Source organism: Cetorhinus maximus, chromosome 15, assembly GCF_964194155.1.
Source record: "Cetorhinus maximus chromosome 15, sCetMax3.hap1.1, whole genome shotgun sequence".
Classification (NCBI taxonomy): domain Eukaryota; kingdom Metazoa; phylum Chordata; class Chondrichthyes; order Lamniformes; family Cetorhinidae; genus Cetorhinus; species Cetorhinus maximus.
The window spans coordinates 106,916,889-106,933,595 of record NC_135893.1 but is presented as its reverse complement, the minus strand read 5'-3'; the positions used below and the strand labels follow the sequence as shown (position 1 = coordinate 106,933,595).

The window sequence follows — 16,707 nt, the reverse complement described above, 5'->3', positions numbered from 1 at the left end:
TTAAAAAAAGTACACACTGGAAATCTGGCATAAACATAGAGGTCTGAAGTTACCTCCTTGGGCTCAATCTGAAATTCAACCTGTGCCCATGTTGCCATGTCAGGTTACGCCCAAGTATCCACCCAGTATCATCAGAGTGCACACAAATTTAAAATAGGCATGAATAAATGTAAATGATCAAGGCTCAAGTAAAGCATCAGATCCACATCAGGATTGTTTTTCTTTCAGTATGAAAATTTACATTTCAACTCATTGCACCATCATCGTACACAGCGTGTTTATGAACCTGTGATTGTAAAAGGTATTAATTTTTCATGTCATTCATATTTATGTCATAAAAAATTGAAAGAAGGGGAAAATACAGAGCACGTCTCAGTGAGGATTTATTTTTAAATGGTCAAAACATTGCAATGAAACGGCAAACAAGTTCCTTTCTTTCCTCTGTGCCTGAAAGTCAGGCCACAACATTGAGGCTCCTCGAACAAATGCAGATGGAGGGTACTGGGATTTGAGAATTGGAGGCATGGTTAGCATTGTGGGCAGATTCATTCCAACGGAAGGCTTGGCAGACGGGCGTAAAAGATTGAGGTGGTTTGGGCATATTGTAGCTATGCAAGTAACATACACCCAAAATTATACAATCTCTAAAATCACATAATTGATTTGTGTCACATTAGTGGCCTAGATTTTAGAATCAGTGGCAAAGCAAGGGAGTTTGCTGCTGACCTTGAAGAAAGTTGCGCTGAGAGCTAGCGATCTCTGTGGTGAGAACTTTACTCTTGTTGTGCAATTGATTGTAGCATTCTTTAATAAGGATTCCCAGTGTGGAGCTGTAGTGATGTCATTAAGCTGACCAAGCAGCCAATCACATTAAAGGATTCACACAGACAGGCAGAAAATGAAGAGCACTAAAATTAAATCACCTTTTGAAAACTTTGTACAGAGCAAAATTAAAATTAGGGCATACACATGGGATGAAGGTCGATCCGAAATATTATGACAAAACATCTTTAAAAATGTATTTCTTTAAAAAAGGTTTTTAAAAATTAGTAATTAATCAAAGTGAGGACATTTAACAACATTCCACAAATATTTTTTCAGGCCAACTCGTTTATGCAACAATAGTAATTATTCAGAAGATCATTAAAAAAGCAGAGAATCAGAGAATGATTAGAGCACAGGAGGAGGCCATTCAGCCTGTCATGTATGTGCTGGCTCTCTGAAGGATCATTTCAACTAGAGCCACTTCCCTTGCCTTTACCCCTTGGCCCTGCACATTTTTCCTTTTCAGATAATAATCCAATTCCTCCTTAAATGCCGAAATTGAATCTGCCTCCACCACACTGTCAGGCAGTGCATTCCAGATCCTAACCACTCACTGCATGAAAAAGATTTTCCTCATATCAACATTGCTTCTTTTGCCAATTACCTTAAATCTGTTGTTTATGACCGTTCCCCCGGCGAGGTTCCCCAATGCGTTAACTTCCCAAATGGGACCCCAATTCTGTTCTGCTCCCAGGTGTGGAGGAATCAGCTGTCTGCCCTTCTTTTCTCAACCCCCTCGGTTAATGGCAACAAGGTGAAATAAAAAGGATCCCTTCCCTCGTGGAGACCTTTCCCCAGTCCAAATGTATTTATATTTTAGAAGGAACCAATTTAACCAGGCTTTCTTGAGTCAAGAAAGAGTAAGTTTATTAGTTACTAAAAACACGAGAAAAAATAGTAAAAATGCAACCCACATACACCGAGATCAAAAGGAGAAGTTGAGTCCAAACATAAAAGTTAAAAAAAATACAAATCAGTCTGTGGCTTGTCTGTGAGGGATGGATGGCAAAATGCTGCGGCCGTTAAGTTGGGTGATTCCTGAGTGCTGACCTTGGCAGTTGAGCAGTTGGTTTGGAGGCACTTGGTTCCGCAGGTTAGCTTAGGGAGCTGTCCTGTTTCCTTTTTGATTGAGGCTTTGCTGATTTGCCTCCAGCCAGAGAGAGAGAGAGAAGACTTTTACCTGCAAGCTGCAGGCATGCCTAGTTGCTGCTGTTCTGCTGTGACCTTCACAGCACACACCAGCACACACCAATCAGATTTCTAGCTGGCTTTTTAACTCTTTTTCTTGTGTATTCCTGGAAAGGAATAATCAAACATGTCTTTTGCCCAGAGCTAGTTTTCTTTCAACTCATATTATGTTCACATTCTGAGACATAACTCAACAGGAGAGGGTTTCTGCTGAGATGTGCTAATCAGTCTTCATTGTCTCTGCAGCCACAGGAGATTAACGTTCAGTCTTTTATATTGCATCTCTCCCTCTCAAGTGTCTTTGTCTGAAGTAGGCCTTGACACCTTTTAGATGCGACATTCCAGGGCCTCTCTGGACTAGTCGGTCAAGTATAATCCACATTGGAATTTTCCAGAAAGTGTTTACATTACAGTCTCAGCCAGCTTTTGCTTGTATGCCCTTTTATAAAAAAACACATCTTCCTCAAAAACTTCAATATGCCCATAAGTAATTAGGGCTATGATCCACCATCAGGACATTGTGCCCTCTGGCTTTTGATCCTTTTACCAATGGGAACAGTTTCTCAGAATCATGGAATTGTTACAGCGCAAAAGGAAACCGTTCATCCCATCGTGCCTGCACGTTCTCCCCATTTACTCTGTTCAGTCCCCTTTTGAGCACCTCTATCAAACCTCCTCTCGACCTTCTCTTCTCCAACAAGAACAGTCCTAACTTCTCCAATCTATCTACATAACTGGAGTTCCTCATCCCTGGAACCATTCTCGTGAATCTTTTCTGCACTCTCTCTAATGCCTTCACATCCTTCCTAAAGTGTGTCGCCCAGAACTGGATACAATACTCCAGTTGAGGCTGAATCAGTGTCTTATACAGATTTAACATAACCTTCTTGCTCTTATACTCTATGCCCCTATTTATAAAGCCCAGGATACTGTATATTTTATTACTCTCTCGAGCTGTCCTGTTAACTTCAATGAAATATTGTACATATACACCCAGGTCCCTCTGCTCCTGTGCCCACTTTAGAATTGTGCCATTTATTTTATATTATCTTCCTGTGTTCTTCCTACCAAAATTGAATCATTTCACACTTCGTTGCATTAAATTTCATCTGCCACTTGTTCATCCACTCCACCAACCTGTCTATGTCCTTTTGAAGTTCTACATTATCCTCCTCACATTACTTCCAAATTTAGTATTGTCCAAAAATTTTGAAATTGTGCCCTGTACACCAAGGTTTAGGTCATTAATGTACATTAATATATATCAGGAAAAGCAACGGTCCCAACACTGACCCCTGGGAAACTCCACTACAAACCTTCCTCCAGCCTCAAAAACACCCATTAACCACCACTTGATGTTTCCTGTCACTCATACAATTTTGTATCCACATTGCTATGTCCCTTTTATTCCATGAGCTATAACTTTTCTCACAAGTCTGTTGTGCGACACTATATCAATTGCCCTTGAAAGTCCATGTACATCAACAACATACTTCAACAAAGGTTTGTCTTTCAAAAAATACACTTTATTCATATAGTTGGTAAAGTTAATTTTTTTAATTCTTTCATGGAATGTGGGCATCCCTGGCAAGGCCAGCATTTATTGCCCATCCCTAATTGCCCTTGAACTAAGTGGTTTGCCACACTGTTGCAGAGGGAAATTAGGCAGTTAAGAGTCAACCACATTGCTCTGGGTCTGGAGTCACGTGTAGGGCCAGGACTGCAGCTTTCCTTCCCTAAAGGACATTAGTGAACCAGGTTAGTGAACCAGATGGGTTTTTACGACAATTGGCAATGGTTCCATGGTCATCATTACTGAGATTAGCTTTTCAATTTCAGATTATAACTTCAATTCAAATTCCACCAGCTGCCATGGTGGGATCTGAACCTGTGTCCCCAGAACATTAGCCTGGGCCTCTGGATTAAATGACCACTAGCCACAATCTCCCAACAATTCAGACATATTATTACATAAAGTGCAATGCGGTTAATTGCTTTCAATGCAGTATGTGGCTCTCTGAGGTGCTCACTACATTTACAAATGCAAGTCATATTGGCAATCTACATTTACATTGCATTTGAAACATTCTCTGGTGCATCCAGCCTGAGAGTTTTTCATAGGTTCCAGCCCCTTGGTGTCCTCTCTTGGGTATTTGACTGTGGCCTTTCCCCTTTGAACCTGTGCAGCAGTTGCCCCAAGCTTTTGTACTTCCCTCAGCACATAGTCCTGGACCTTGGAGCGTGAACAACTCTTTGCTCTGGAAGACCAGCAAGTTTTGGGAGACCAAGTCTTTCACCGAGTTGATGATCCTCCAGCTGCAGTTGATATTTGTCTCTCTCTGTGTGTCCCTGGGAACAGCCCGTAGAGCACAGAGTCCTGCATCACAGAACTACTCGGAATGAACCTCAACAAAAACACTGCGTCTCTTTCCAGACCTTGTCTGCAGAGAAACACAATGGTGTTTTTCTCAACACAGCTGCCAGTGTGTCAAGGTGCTGGTCACCAGCAACCAAGCTCTGCCTTGGTGTCTCAGTGGAGGTGCTAACCCATTTAATCTCAATGCGTTAATGTCTATATTTTATATTGTCTGTATAATATATACATATATGAAACTGACTATTTACATGAATTAGACAGCACAGAAAGCCATTTGACCAGCACTCTGAAAGAACTCTCCACGGGATTCTTTCCCTGTGCTCTCCAAAATATCGTCACCTTTCCCTCATTTATCTATTCATGGGGTCTGGGTGTCGCTGGCCAGGCCAGCATTTATTGCCCATTCCTAACTGCCCTTGAGAAGGTGATGCTGAGCTGCCTTCTCAAGGGAGAACATGTTTGTTTACTGGTGGGAAACCAACATTACAAACCTCCCTCTATTTCATGGAGAGAATACAGCTTGCATTTCCTTACCCAAACCCTTAACGTTATTTTTTTTCTCTCTGGAGGCTTAAACAGACCTTTTTAGGATATAAAACCAGCCTCCCGAGCACAGTGTCTTATTTCCAAAAAGGGGAGGGTACAGGCCGAGGTTGGAGAGCTGAATCAGAGCTCAGGGTGTAGCGATTTGTGGTGAATGGAGTAGAGGGGAGCCCGCTGGCTTTGGTCTCTGAGTCTGAGTGCTTGCACAATGATCAGCTGCAGTGTGTGTGCAGCCCTGTCTCTCCTGCTGACTTTGGAGGCAGCTGTACCGCCGACACAAATTCAAATTAGCCAAGGTAAGTAAACAAAAACTTTCTGGAACCATACTTAAAATAAAGTTAAAAAAAGAGAGAACAGCTGAATAAATGCGTTAAGTACATAACAATATAAGATTTTTGGGAGTCGACTCTATTATCATGTTTTGGATAAAGATTGTAACGATGTTTGTTTCGCTGTTAATTTTGAAGCAAAGTTGGATCGATTAGGTATAACCCTCGCTTGTTCAATTGATAACTTTTTTTAAAAAAAATTACCATCTTATTAAAATAGTGAATGAAGATTTAACCTGGAAAATCTCTCAGAGCGTTCATCGTTTATCCCTAAAAATATCAATATAATATCCCGTCTAGAATTTGGCACCGTTTCCTCAGCAACATCTCAGGTTTGATTGGAAACTTCACGAACTTCCAGTTGTCAGTTTGACTGTCCAATACTTTCCTGCTGATTATTGCACAGGGAAGACGCCGGAGTCTGTGTTCAGGAGGATATCACCAGGAACTGAATCATCTTCATGATTTCTTTAACAAAAATTAAACTGTTTAAAAGCTCTCTTCTGAATTGGTCTGAAGATAACATAATCAATATTATCGCGAGACTATGATCCACTGGCCTGCTATGGAAATCATCAACCCCCTTTATTAACATATATAACAAGACATAATCTAACATTTATGCTTAATTTCCATTATTTTATATGGAATTGCTGTGAGAGACAAACCATTTGCACAGGTTAAAATCTTTCAAAGGGACAGGGAATGAGTTGTGCTCAGAAAGCTGGTCTGAACATGCAGAAAAACACTGGGAAGTATGAACAGAAGCGTTTGGTATGATGTAAAACAAGTACATATCCTTACAAGATGTAAGAGGGTGTGAATATATGTCAAGGAGAAACATTTTGTGGATTCAATATGTTTGAAAATGTGAATGGGGAAAGTAATGGGATTTATGAGACACACATCTCCGGGATCTGATGATTTCTACCCCAGAGTGTTAAAACAAAGAGGTTAGTTAAAATTTTGCAAAGTGTTCTACTTTCAGGAATTGTATATTTTGGATTGGAGAATTGTATATGCCACTGCGTTATTTGAGAAGGGATGGAAAGAGAAACAAAGAACTATAGACTCATCAGTTTTACATCAATTGTGGGGATTTATTTGAATGTATTATAAGCGACAGAATGACTGAGCACCTTGTTAAGTATTATCTGATCAAAGAGAGTTAACATGGATTTGTGAAAGTCAGGTCATGCCTGACTAATCTCGTTGAATGTTTCGAAGAGGTCACCAGGGGAGTGTCCATGAATGTTGACCACTTTCAGAAGGCATTTGATAAAGTTCTGTACAAGAGATTATTAGCATAATTGAAAGTGCACAAAATTCAAGATAACCTTTTGACATGGGTCACTAACTAATTATTTGAGCGGTAGGAGTTAGAGCATCAGAATTAATGTAAGATTCTCTGATTGGTAGAATTGGTGTTCCTGAGAATCAGCACTGAGCCTTCTGCTTTTCACCATATACATAAATAACTTGAATGAAGAAATAAAAAGTTGTATATCCAGATTTGCAGATAACATTAAATTAAGAGGCACAATAGTTTTATAGATGGGACAAAGACATTACAAAGGGACATAGGCAGATTAATTGTGTAGGGGAAAAACAAATTTGGCAGCTGGAATTCAGTGTGGAAAATGTAAGAGCTTTGGATTCAAGAAATACAAAATGGAATATTTTGCTAGATGGTGAGAGACTGGGAGTTGTGGAGAAGCAAAGAGATTTTTTGTACATGAACACAAATCCTCTATAGCTACTGCACAGATACAGAAAATAATTAGAGAGGTTACTGGAATGTCAGCCTTTACCTTGAGTGGATTTGCAATATGAAAGTAAAGTTTCAGTTGTACAAGGCTTTAGTCAGAGTCCATCTGGCAAGCTGCGCTCAATTTTGGGCACCAAACCTTAAGATGGACATACTGCCATTGGAGAGGGTTACAGTGCAGATTTATCAGAATACCACTAGGATTTAAAGGGTTAAATTATGACGACAAATACCACAAAGGTTTGCATGAATTTAGTAACTTGAGAGATGATCAAATTTTGTGTTTGAAACCATAAAATAATTTAATCCAATAGATGCAGAGAAACAATTTTCTTTGTTAGGGAAATCCAGAACCAGGTCACATAAGTTTAAAGTTAGAGCCTAGCCATATAAAAGTGATATCACAAAGCACTTTTTCAAATAAAGTCAATTTAAAACTACCTCCTGAAAAGGCTGTGAAGGTTGGGCCAACTGAAATATTCAAGTCATGAAGAATACAGTTTTGTTAAATATGGATATTGAGGAATATGGAGTATAGGAGGGTAAATGGAGTTGAGATACAGATCATCCATGACCTACTTGCATAGCAGAATAAGGTTACAAGGCCGCTGAATTGCCGACTCCTGTGTAACCCCAGGGTTCACTTCAGTCGTGACAAAGTTATATGCAAATGACCCATACTTTGATGTTTGTTGACATTGATTGTTATGCATTGACTAGCAAGGGACAAGGCATTATTTCAAACTTAACATTTACACTGAAGTTTAGTGGTGACCTGTCTTTAATTTGCCTTTATACATACCTTACACCTCATTGTCAAAATACAGAAAATGTCTGAGTCGTAACTAATACGTCTGTAGTCTTCTTTAAGACAAAGCATTTCACTGAATTGGTTCCTCAAAATATGGATAAATTAGTCTTCTTCATCCAGTGGGATTAGTGACTAGACATCAATTTAATTGATTGCATGACCATGTAGGACATCCTGAGATCTGAACAGCGTTATTCAAGAATACAAGTTTTTATTTCTTACTTCTTCCTTAATTGCCACTGCGGGGAAGTTTACCTGAGTCTGAATGATACAGCCGCAGGATTCATGAACAATTATTTAGTAAGAACTTCACAATGACGTAAACAAAAAATGAATCAATCACACATGGGAAGAGCACATAATCCATGTGAACTAAGCCAGAATAAGTTTTACTCAAACAAACAAGGTTGACAGTCAGTGTCCCTTCATCTTTTGTTGTAGACCAGTGAGCAAAGCAGAATAAATGGGAAAAAAACACTCAAAGAAATCCCTCTTTTCCCTTCTAGTTATTGACTGTCCGTTTTGTGAGTCTATCTGATGGGTCTGTGAAGTGCAGCAGAGATCAGAGACATCAGGAAAAAATTCACATAAGTTATGGAGAGAAACTTTTTTCAAAAAAAAGAGAGACTTTTTAAGAGTTTGCAATTTGTTAAAACGAAAAATAGAACAAATGCTGAGGAAAAATACCAATTCTAATGGGCACCCGGCAGCAGGAGAAATTTAAAAATTAAAATGTTTCCAGAGGTGGGAAGAAACTTTTGCCACAATTATATAGAAAATAACATAATGAGCTTGTTTTTGTATGGTCATAAAACAAATGTACATAATGTACATTTACAATTCACAGGAATATATTACTTATTTATAAATCTATACATTCAGCAATAAACTAAGTTTAATAATAGCAAGTTGTTTCCCAGTTTCAGTTGTAACATTCCCGATTCTTGGTTTAGTAGTAGCATTCTCACCACTAGACTGTAAGACCATAGGAGCAGAAGTAGGCCATTCAGCCCATCGAGTCTACTCCACCATTCAATGAGATCGTGGTTGATCTGATAATCCTCAACTCCACTTTCCTACCTTTTCCCCATAACCTTTGATTCCTTTACTGATTAAAAATCTGTCTATCTCCGCCTTGAATATACTTAACGACCCAGCCTCTACAGCCCTCTGCGGTAAAGAATTCCACAAATTGACTACTGTCAGATGGTCATGAGCTTAATCCCCACTTCAGGATTTGGGCACATATAATCCAGACTGACACTTCAGTGCAGTGCTGGGAGAATGCTACTCTGTCAGAAGTGTCATCCACTGTTGCTCTTTCAGTCCCTTCAGATGGACTCAAAAAAAAACTGTATGGAGCCCAGATCTTCCATCCCCAGAGGGTCGTTTGCTGGAGATACCCCAGAAGGTGCACTGGGGAACCCCTCGGAGGTCCCCACGCACTAATTTCATGGGAATATCCTGTTGGGCAATTCCCTTGCATCTGGAACGCTCCAAAACTCTGATTTAATGCTGAATTCTTCAGATGGTTCCAACTCTCTCACCAGAATAGTTACCCAGGAAAAGTTATGAGGATAAAACTATTTCTAACCCCTGGATACCAATACCACTGATCTCCCAACCACCCCACTGAACCCCCAACTACACTCCACCTAACCACCCCCATGCCCGACCACCTGACTACCCTCCTGATACCCTAGCCACCCCACTCCCTGACTATCCTCACCCCCACGACCACCCCTACCCCCCTGACTATGCCCTGACTACCCAACTACACCCCATTACCCAACTGCCCTTCCAACCACCCTGACTACCCCCACACCCCTGACTACACCCCCGACCACTCGACTACCCCCCCAACAAGCATCCCGAACCCCAACCCTGACCACCCAACTACTATCCTGACCCTTCCCACCCCTGACTACCCCCCGACCACCAGACTGTCCTTCCAACTACCCCACCCACCATCCACCCCAACCCGCCACCACACCCTGACTCCCTCCCGCTCACCCCCTGACCCGTCCTACCCACATATATTAAACACCTTCCCTCCTGTCAAAGTGGCTGGCACCTTTAAACTTACTGCTTTACGGCAGCTAAGGGGTGTACGAAGTGGGTGTGACTTCGTTTCCCTCGATGATCCTATGCTACGCTGAAGGACTCTGGAAGCAGCTCTGCTCCAAGTTTATCATCAGGTCCAGGTCGAAGGTCCAGCCCAGGAATGTGCAGCTCCAGACTAGGGTAAGTAAAAAGGAGCAGAGTGACAATCAGATGGTGATTCCCACTCCATGGGAGATTTGGGCCTGACATTATTTAAAGATGGGCAGAGTGTCCGCCTGGTGGCCTGGCCAATATTTAGTCCTCGCGCAACATCACAAAAACAGGCATGATCTGTACATTCGCCACATGCTGTTTGTGGGATGTTTGCTGTTAATAGGTTGGCTGGAGACGTCCCTGCATTACCCCAGTGACTGCACTCTGAAGCAAATGATTGACTGTGAAGTGTTTGGCATGTTCTTAGGTTGGGAAAAGCGCTATATGAATGAAAAATAACTCAAAATAACTCAAAAACATAGGGCTGCATTCCCTGACTCTGTACTGCCAGGCCTGGAGGTGGTGGTGGGGGGGGCCTGGAACAGTGGTAGGGAGCCATGTTGGGATGCCTCCCTGGGGAATTCCTGCCAACAGGAATCTTTCCTCGGGGTGGGGTGGAACACAAGTTGATTGGCCACTCCATGGAGGCAGGTAGCCAATTTGTATAGTTAAGGCCCCAATTAGGGGCGATTTTTCAGCCTCTCCACAAGTTTGCCAGCGTTGGAGGAGCCCCCCCCCCGTGGCATGTGGAGTCTGCCAGCTCAGTGCCCCCCTGGCAGGCTGGGAGGGGGCACCAAGGCAAAGCGGGGGCTGCATTAACGATAGACTGTGGCCAAGACCAATCCAGTTTAGGGATATTTCCTCACCTACTGGTCTATATCCTGGCTTTTTAAATATTGATGTTCAGGCCAACAAGGACAACAACACCTGAGGCATCCTTGCATCCGCTGACCTGCATCAGTGGCACCAACCTTGACCAGTGGGACTGACCTGGCCCTCTGACTGAGCTGGCAGCATTGAGAGTCTGCCCACCATCCTTAATGTGACCAGTGAGCTCAGAGGCAACCAGTTAGGAGGCTGCCTCTTGGAAGGTTGCAATACTGGCCTGACTCAGGACAACCAAAGACCAGGGGAAAATCCTGCCCGTAGCCTTTAAGGAATAGTTCTGGTTAGTGTAGAGTATTTCTGTAAGAGATTTTTCTATCATCTCCTGCATTATGTATTGTCTCTCAATAGAGGAACCTATGCTGTATTAGAACCAAGACAAGGTGGTGCATCAGAATAGGTGTAGGTTGCTCTGCACTCTTGTATTCTCTTCTTCCTGAGGGATGGTAACCAACTCCATTCACTATCCAGGAGGGCAGGAGCTCTGTATGTGGAGAATTGGGCCTAAATCCAGGTACTCATGCTCCACAGGGTGAAGTACATTAACACACCACGATACCAGATACCTTTAGACCTTTTGGACAGAATTTTACTGACCCCCGGGCAGTGAGCTGGGAGGCCGGAGGGTCCTGGTAAAATTGTGGGGAGCTGCAACTTCCCGACATGGTCCCGCTGCCGGGACGTTTGACCGGGGGTGGGACTGGATGCGCGACTGCCGCCTACTCCAAGGAGTTGGGAAGCCAATTAGCATAATATAAGGCCCAATTAGGAGCCATTGATCCCTGGGTCACTGGCATTTTGCTGAAGGTAAGGTGCCCCCACCTCCGACACTCACCCACCCACCCACCCACCCACCCTATGTGGGGGTTTGTTAGCTAAATGGAGGTGGCTGCCCTCTAGCAGTATGGGGCGCATCAGAACCAGAAGCTTGATGGTCCAAAGATGGCACCGTGGGCTGGGAAGGCAGCCATCGAGGCACCAACAATCCCCCTGGAGGGGCTTGCTCTACAACACTCGGCCACATGAATTTTAACTTTTTTAAGCTTACCTGACCCAGCCCCCAAGAGCTCCTGCCTGCCTCAGCACCACTCACCAGCCCACTGCCAGCCCTCTGCTTGGGTGTCAGGCCCACAGGAGGCCACCTGTGGTAAGGTTGATGAGGTGGTCCCTCTGCTGGCACATGTGGGCTCAGGACCCACTTTTTTGCCCCAATGCAGAGTCCTGACCCCTACAGTAAAATTGAAGCCTCTGTTTTCCCTGCTCACCATAAATTCATATAATATAATGATCCATGAAAATGTCTTGTCAGGTATTGTGGAAAAATATCTCATCACCTTGTTTTACAATTGCATGGACATATCAAATTATAGAGATTGGTACAGGAAATATTGCATGTGGTTAAACAGGAGTATGTATATCAAGACTCTAAGATATAAAAAAACTTACATTTATATTGTTCTGTAATTTGAGTTAAGATAATAGTGCACTTATGAAGACTATATCAGACTTGAGATCATTGGGTTTATCTTACTGTAATAGTACAGAACTATACCACTTTCTAGGGTATTAAATGTGGTAGATTATAACCAAATCCAGAAATTATTACAATAAATAAAATAAAAACAGAAAATGCTGGAAAAACGCAACAGGTCTGAGAGCATCTGTGGAGAGAGAAACAGAGTTAATGTTTCGAGTCCCGTATGACCCTTCTTCAGACCCTCTTCTTCCAGCAACTGCAGTATTTTGCTTTTATCCAGAAATTACTGCCCAGCTGCAGAATGTAGCCTTAGGATCACGATGATGAAACGAGCACACGGCTCCTGCATGGATGGTGGAAAAGATTGATTGTTGTCATTAGCAGATAACTAGAATTGATGACATAATAACAGTTTGCTAACAGGTGAAGTGGAGCCAGGTGAGTTTCTATTGTCTGTTTTTCGCTTATTACAATATTCCCATTACAGCATATATTGTTTAAAAATGACCATTCTTGTGCTTTTTATCTGTAATACCTGTCAGTTTTAGGGAGGATAAATGTGATCATAATGGGCAACTATGGTGTGAAAGGCACCATATTTACATAAGACTTTCTTGATGTGATTTATAATGTCTGAACGGGGGCCCAAGCTGCCAGTATGCAGCCTCACAAGCCACTTTGCCAACTTGTAAAGTCAACCTAATGCTATATGTTAAATTCCAGTTTTATTATGTAGGTTTCTGGGATTTGTATCACTCTTTGGGGGAAGCCATAATTCTGCCCATTTTTACTAAATCAAAGTCTTGTTTTTATTACACAGGGTTTCAGGATTTTTCCTAATATTTGAGGGATTAAATTTCAGGGATTCTGTCCATTTCTCCTTGCAAACCATAAATCATTGACCTCAGCCACAATTAAATTGTCCATCTTCAGTTGTCCTCTGTATATATCACAATCTTTTAAATTCATTGTTATGGGATGTGGGCTTCGCTGGCCGGGCCAGCATTTATTGCCCATCCCTAATTGCCCTTGAGATGGTGGTGGTGGTGAGCTGCCTTCTTAAATACACTTGCAAGGTTTTAATCATCGCCGTAAATTACACTTTTTCCCAAAAAACTTTGCTTTCTGAGAAAAGACAGGTTACATGTCAACAATGGCAATGGGTAGCTCCTTATCAATACAAGCGAATGGTTTGTACATTCCAGGGTTAATTACATGAACAAATATGGTAAAGACTGTAAACACCATCAAAGATAAATCTCTATTTGTGGACAATCACCCTCAGCAGATCACACCCTGACAACTGCTGTCGAGTTTGAGCTGGTGTGAAAGCTTGTCTCCAGAAGCCAGCTGCAGTTTTCCTGCTTATCCTACAATGAATGATGTGCCAGTTGAAAAGAAAGTGTTTTTGGAAAGGAAAACTGGAACCTTTGAAAAATATGAACAATTTTACGCTAAGGAAAAATGTTATCATTGCATGGAATTAACTTGTAATGCCATTTTACCAGAAACACAAGCTCGTTCTTTCATTAGCCTATGTCACAAAGGCAATGTGCCCTCATTAGCCAGATTTCAGGTTACTGGCAGCCAACTTGAAGTCCCTGGGAATTTTTAATGAAAGCTATTTAAACGTTTAAGTTCTCTCATTTCACATATGCACGTAGTTACAAATTCAGGTCTGTTATAGATGCCCTGTCAGGTTTCGATCCATCTCTCACTCCTGTCAGCAGCCTCTGAAATTTGTTCCACTGGGAGTCTGTTCTCATGACTCCATGTATCTTCTTGTATGACAGCATAAGCCAGGGGTTTAACAATAACACTTCCTTGTGACCAATATTTTTGTCTGTATTTCTTCAGTCTCCCAAATCGGATATAGCCAACTCTTGGCTAGACGAAGCTTGATATAAATTGATAAGCTGTCATATTCTCTCTCTTCCTCCTCCATTCACCCAAAAAGATCAAAGAATTTCTAATACAATGGATGTTAAGTGTTTTTCAATTGCCAAGATAGTGTAATCATTTGCTTTTCATTTGTAATCCATTGCAAGACAACCTCAGTGCCAGCTTATTAGCATCTTGAGCCATCTATCATCCTAGCCTTTTATTAACATTTTTCTGCCTGAATGTGTTCTTTTGAAGAAAAGTTGAAGTTCAGTATGTTCTTAAATTTTGGATTATCATTTTTATATAAAATCCACCCTTTAGTTTGATGGTTCTGTTTACTCACAAGAGCAAAATACTGCAGATGCTGGAAATCTGAAGTAAAAAACAGGAAATACTGGAAAAACTCAGCAGGTCAGGCAGCATCTGTGGAGAGAGAAACAGAGTTAATGTTCAATGATGACCTTTCATCAGAACTGGGAAGAGTTAGAGGTGTAACAGATATTCAGCAAGTGCAGGGGAATAGATAGGCAGCAGGTAGGGTGGTGGGGAAGGTATGTGGAAAAGAAAAAGGAAGGTCTGCGCTCATAGATTCTAGGATACAAGACAGGAGAGGTTAAATGGCAAATGGGAGGATGGTTACGGGAACTAAATGGTAATGGGTCTAGAGGAGATGTAAGTGGGAAAAGCAGAATCCTTACCAACAGCCAGTTATGTTCCTCCAGTTTACACTGATTTTCATTGGAACAATGTGGAAGGCCAAGAACAGAGAGGTCGGTGTGGGAGCGGGGCAGAGAATTAAAATGACAGGTGACAGAAGCTGGGGGCCATGCTTGGAGGTGTTCTGAAAAGAATGGAGGTGTTCTGAAAATTGGTCACCCAGTCTGCATTCGGTCTACCCAGTGTAGAGGAGACCACATCGTGAGCAGTGACTGCAGCAAACTAAATGGAAAGACTTAAAAGTAAATTGCTGATGTTACTGGGTGGAGTGTGTAAGCCCTGGGTGATGGGAAGGTAAGAGATAAAAGAGCATGGTGCACAGGAAGGTGCTGTGGGAAGTGGAGGGGGTATTGGGGTGATTGAGGAGTGGAACGAGGTGTCATGGAGAGAATAGTCCCTTTGGATTTTTGACAGGGGATGAGAAGGGAAGGTGTGTTGGTGGTGGCATCAAGTTGGAGCCTATGAAAATGGGAGCAGAAGACGATCAGTTGAATTTGGAGGCTGATGAAGTGGTGAGTGAGGATAAGGAACCTTAATCCTGGCTCTGGAAGGGAGATGGAGGGGAGAGGGTAGAATGTGCGGGAAATGGAACAGGTGCAGTCAAGGCCCTGAGGATGGGAATCCTCAGTTGCAGAAAAAAGAAAAAAATATCAGAAGCACTGGCACAGTCGTGACCTCATCAGAGCTGATAACGTGGAGAGAGTGGAGAATGGAAGGTCACTTACCTGATTACAAGTCTAACTGAGGTAGAGAGAGAGAACAAATTACAAATCCCATTATACCAACAAAGAGCATTACAGAATATCCATGATCATTGGCAGGGTTATATTGGAAAATCAACATGTCTAAATCCCTCCCACCCCACTAAGATAGAAGCATTGTTAAGATTTTAGTGCAACACTAGTTCCAAAAGTAACTGGAATGCTGCTGTGTGTCTTGCTGCTGTGTGGCTATGTATGCTAAGCATTGAATGGGCTAAAGTTATACGAAGATTTTGTCTAACACTAACAGTATTTTGGCAGTTTACCGTTGCTGTCTTCTTCCACATTTGTAGCCAAGGGCAATGGTAGTTGCAGGAATCATTCATCCTCCAGCTATCTCTCGCCACATATTCCTGATAGCCACTTTCGGTGACTCTTCACCAGGAAGGGCACCCTTGAGTGTTGATAAGAGCAGCTGTCCTCTGCTACACTTGATACATCTACATTTGCTATTATGCTGGTGTGTTTACAGGGAACCAGGATTACCACTGTGCCAATGGGTGCCAGTGTTAGGGTGGAATTTAATCTATTGCAGGTGGGAAACATGGCAACCTGAGCCACTTAATCATGGGAAAGGCTGTGTGTGAGTATCCAGGCAGCGGACAAACCTCCCACAATTAAGTGGGAGATGGGAAAGGGGCTCGTTTGCAGCAGGATGTCAAGTAGGCTCAATTGACACTAGTTATCCCTGAGACCACCAGGATTTGGTAGAGGTTCAGGGATTAAATGTGAAGTAAACATCTTTCCCATGCCTCCTGAAGGCTGCCCTGCAAACATAAGAGCATAGGAAATAAGAGCAGGAGTTGGCCATTCAGCCCATCAAACCTTTTCTGCCATTCAGTAAAGTCATGGCTGTTCTGATTGTGGCCTTAACTCCACATCCCTGCCTGCCCTCCATAACCCTTGACTCCCTTGTCGATCAAAAACCTGTCTAACTCAGCCTTGAATATATTCAATGGCCCAGCCTCCACTGCTCTCTGTGGAAGTGAATTCCAAACACTAATGACCCGCTGAGAGAAGAATTTCCTCCTCATCGCCATCTCAA

At 42.3% G+C, this 16,707-nt stretch overlaps 1 protein-coding gene across 2 annotated transcripts in view; it reads left to right on the top strand.

The window, feature by feature from the left end:
- Positions 1 to 5,038: 5,038 nt before the first annotated feature.
- Positions 5,039 to 16,707, top strand: part of clec19a (C-type lectin domain containing 19A) — a 66,403-nt gene continuing 54,734 nt past the window's right edge. Inside the window, exon 1 of one of the 2 annotated variants that reach the window (XM_078559316.1) lies at positions 5,039 to 5,229. In XM_078559316.1, the coding sequence (XP_078415442.1) occupies positions 5,142 to 5,229 (88 nt within the window). In that variant the 5' untranslated portion in view covers positions 5,039 to 5,141. The remainder of the gene's footprint in view (positions 5,230 to 16,707) is intronic. The other variant, XM_078559315.1, reaches the window with a different exon arrangement.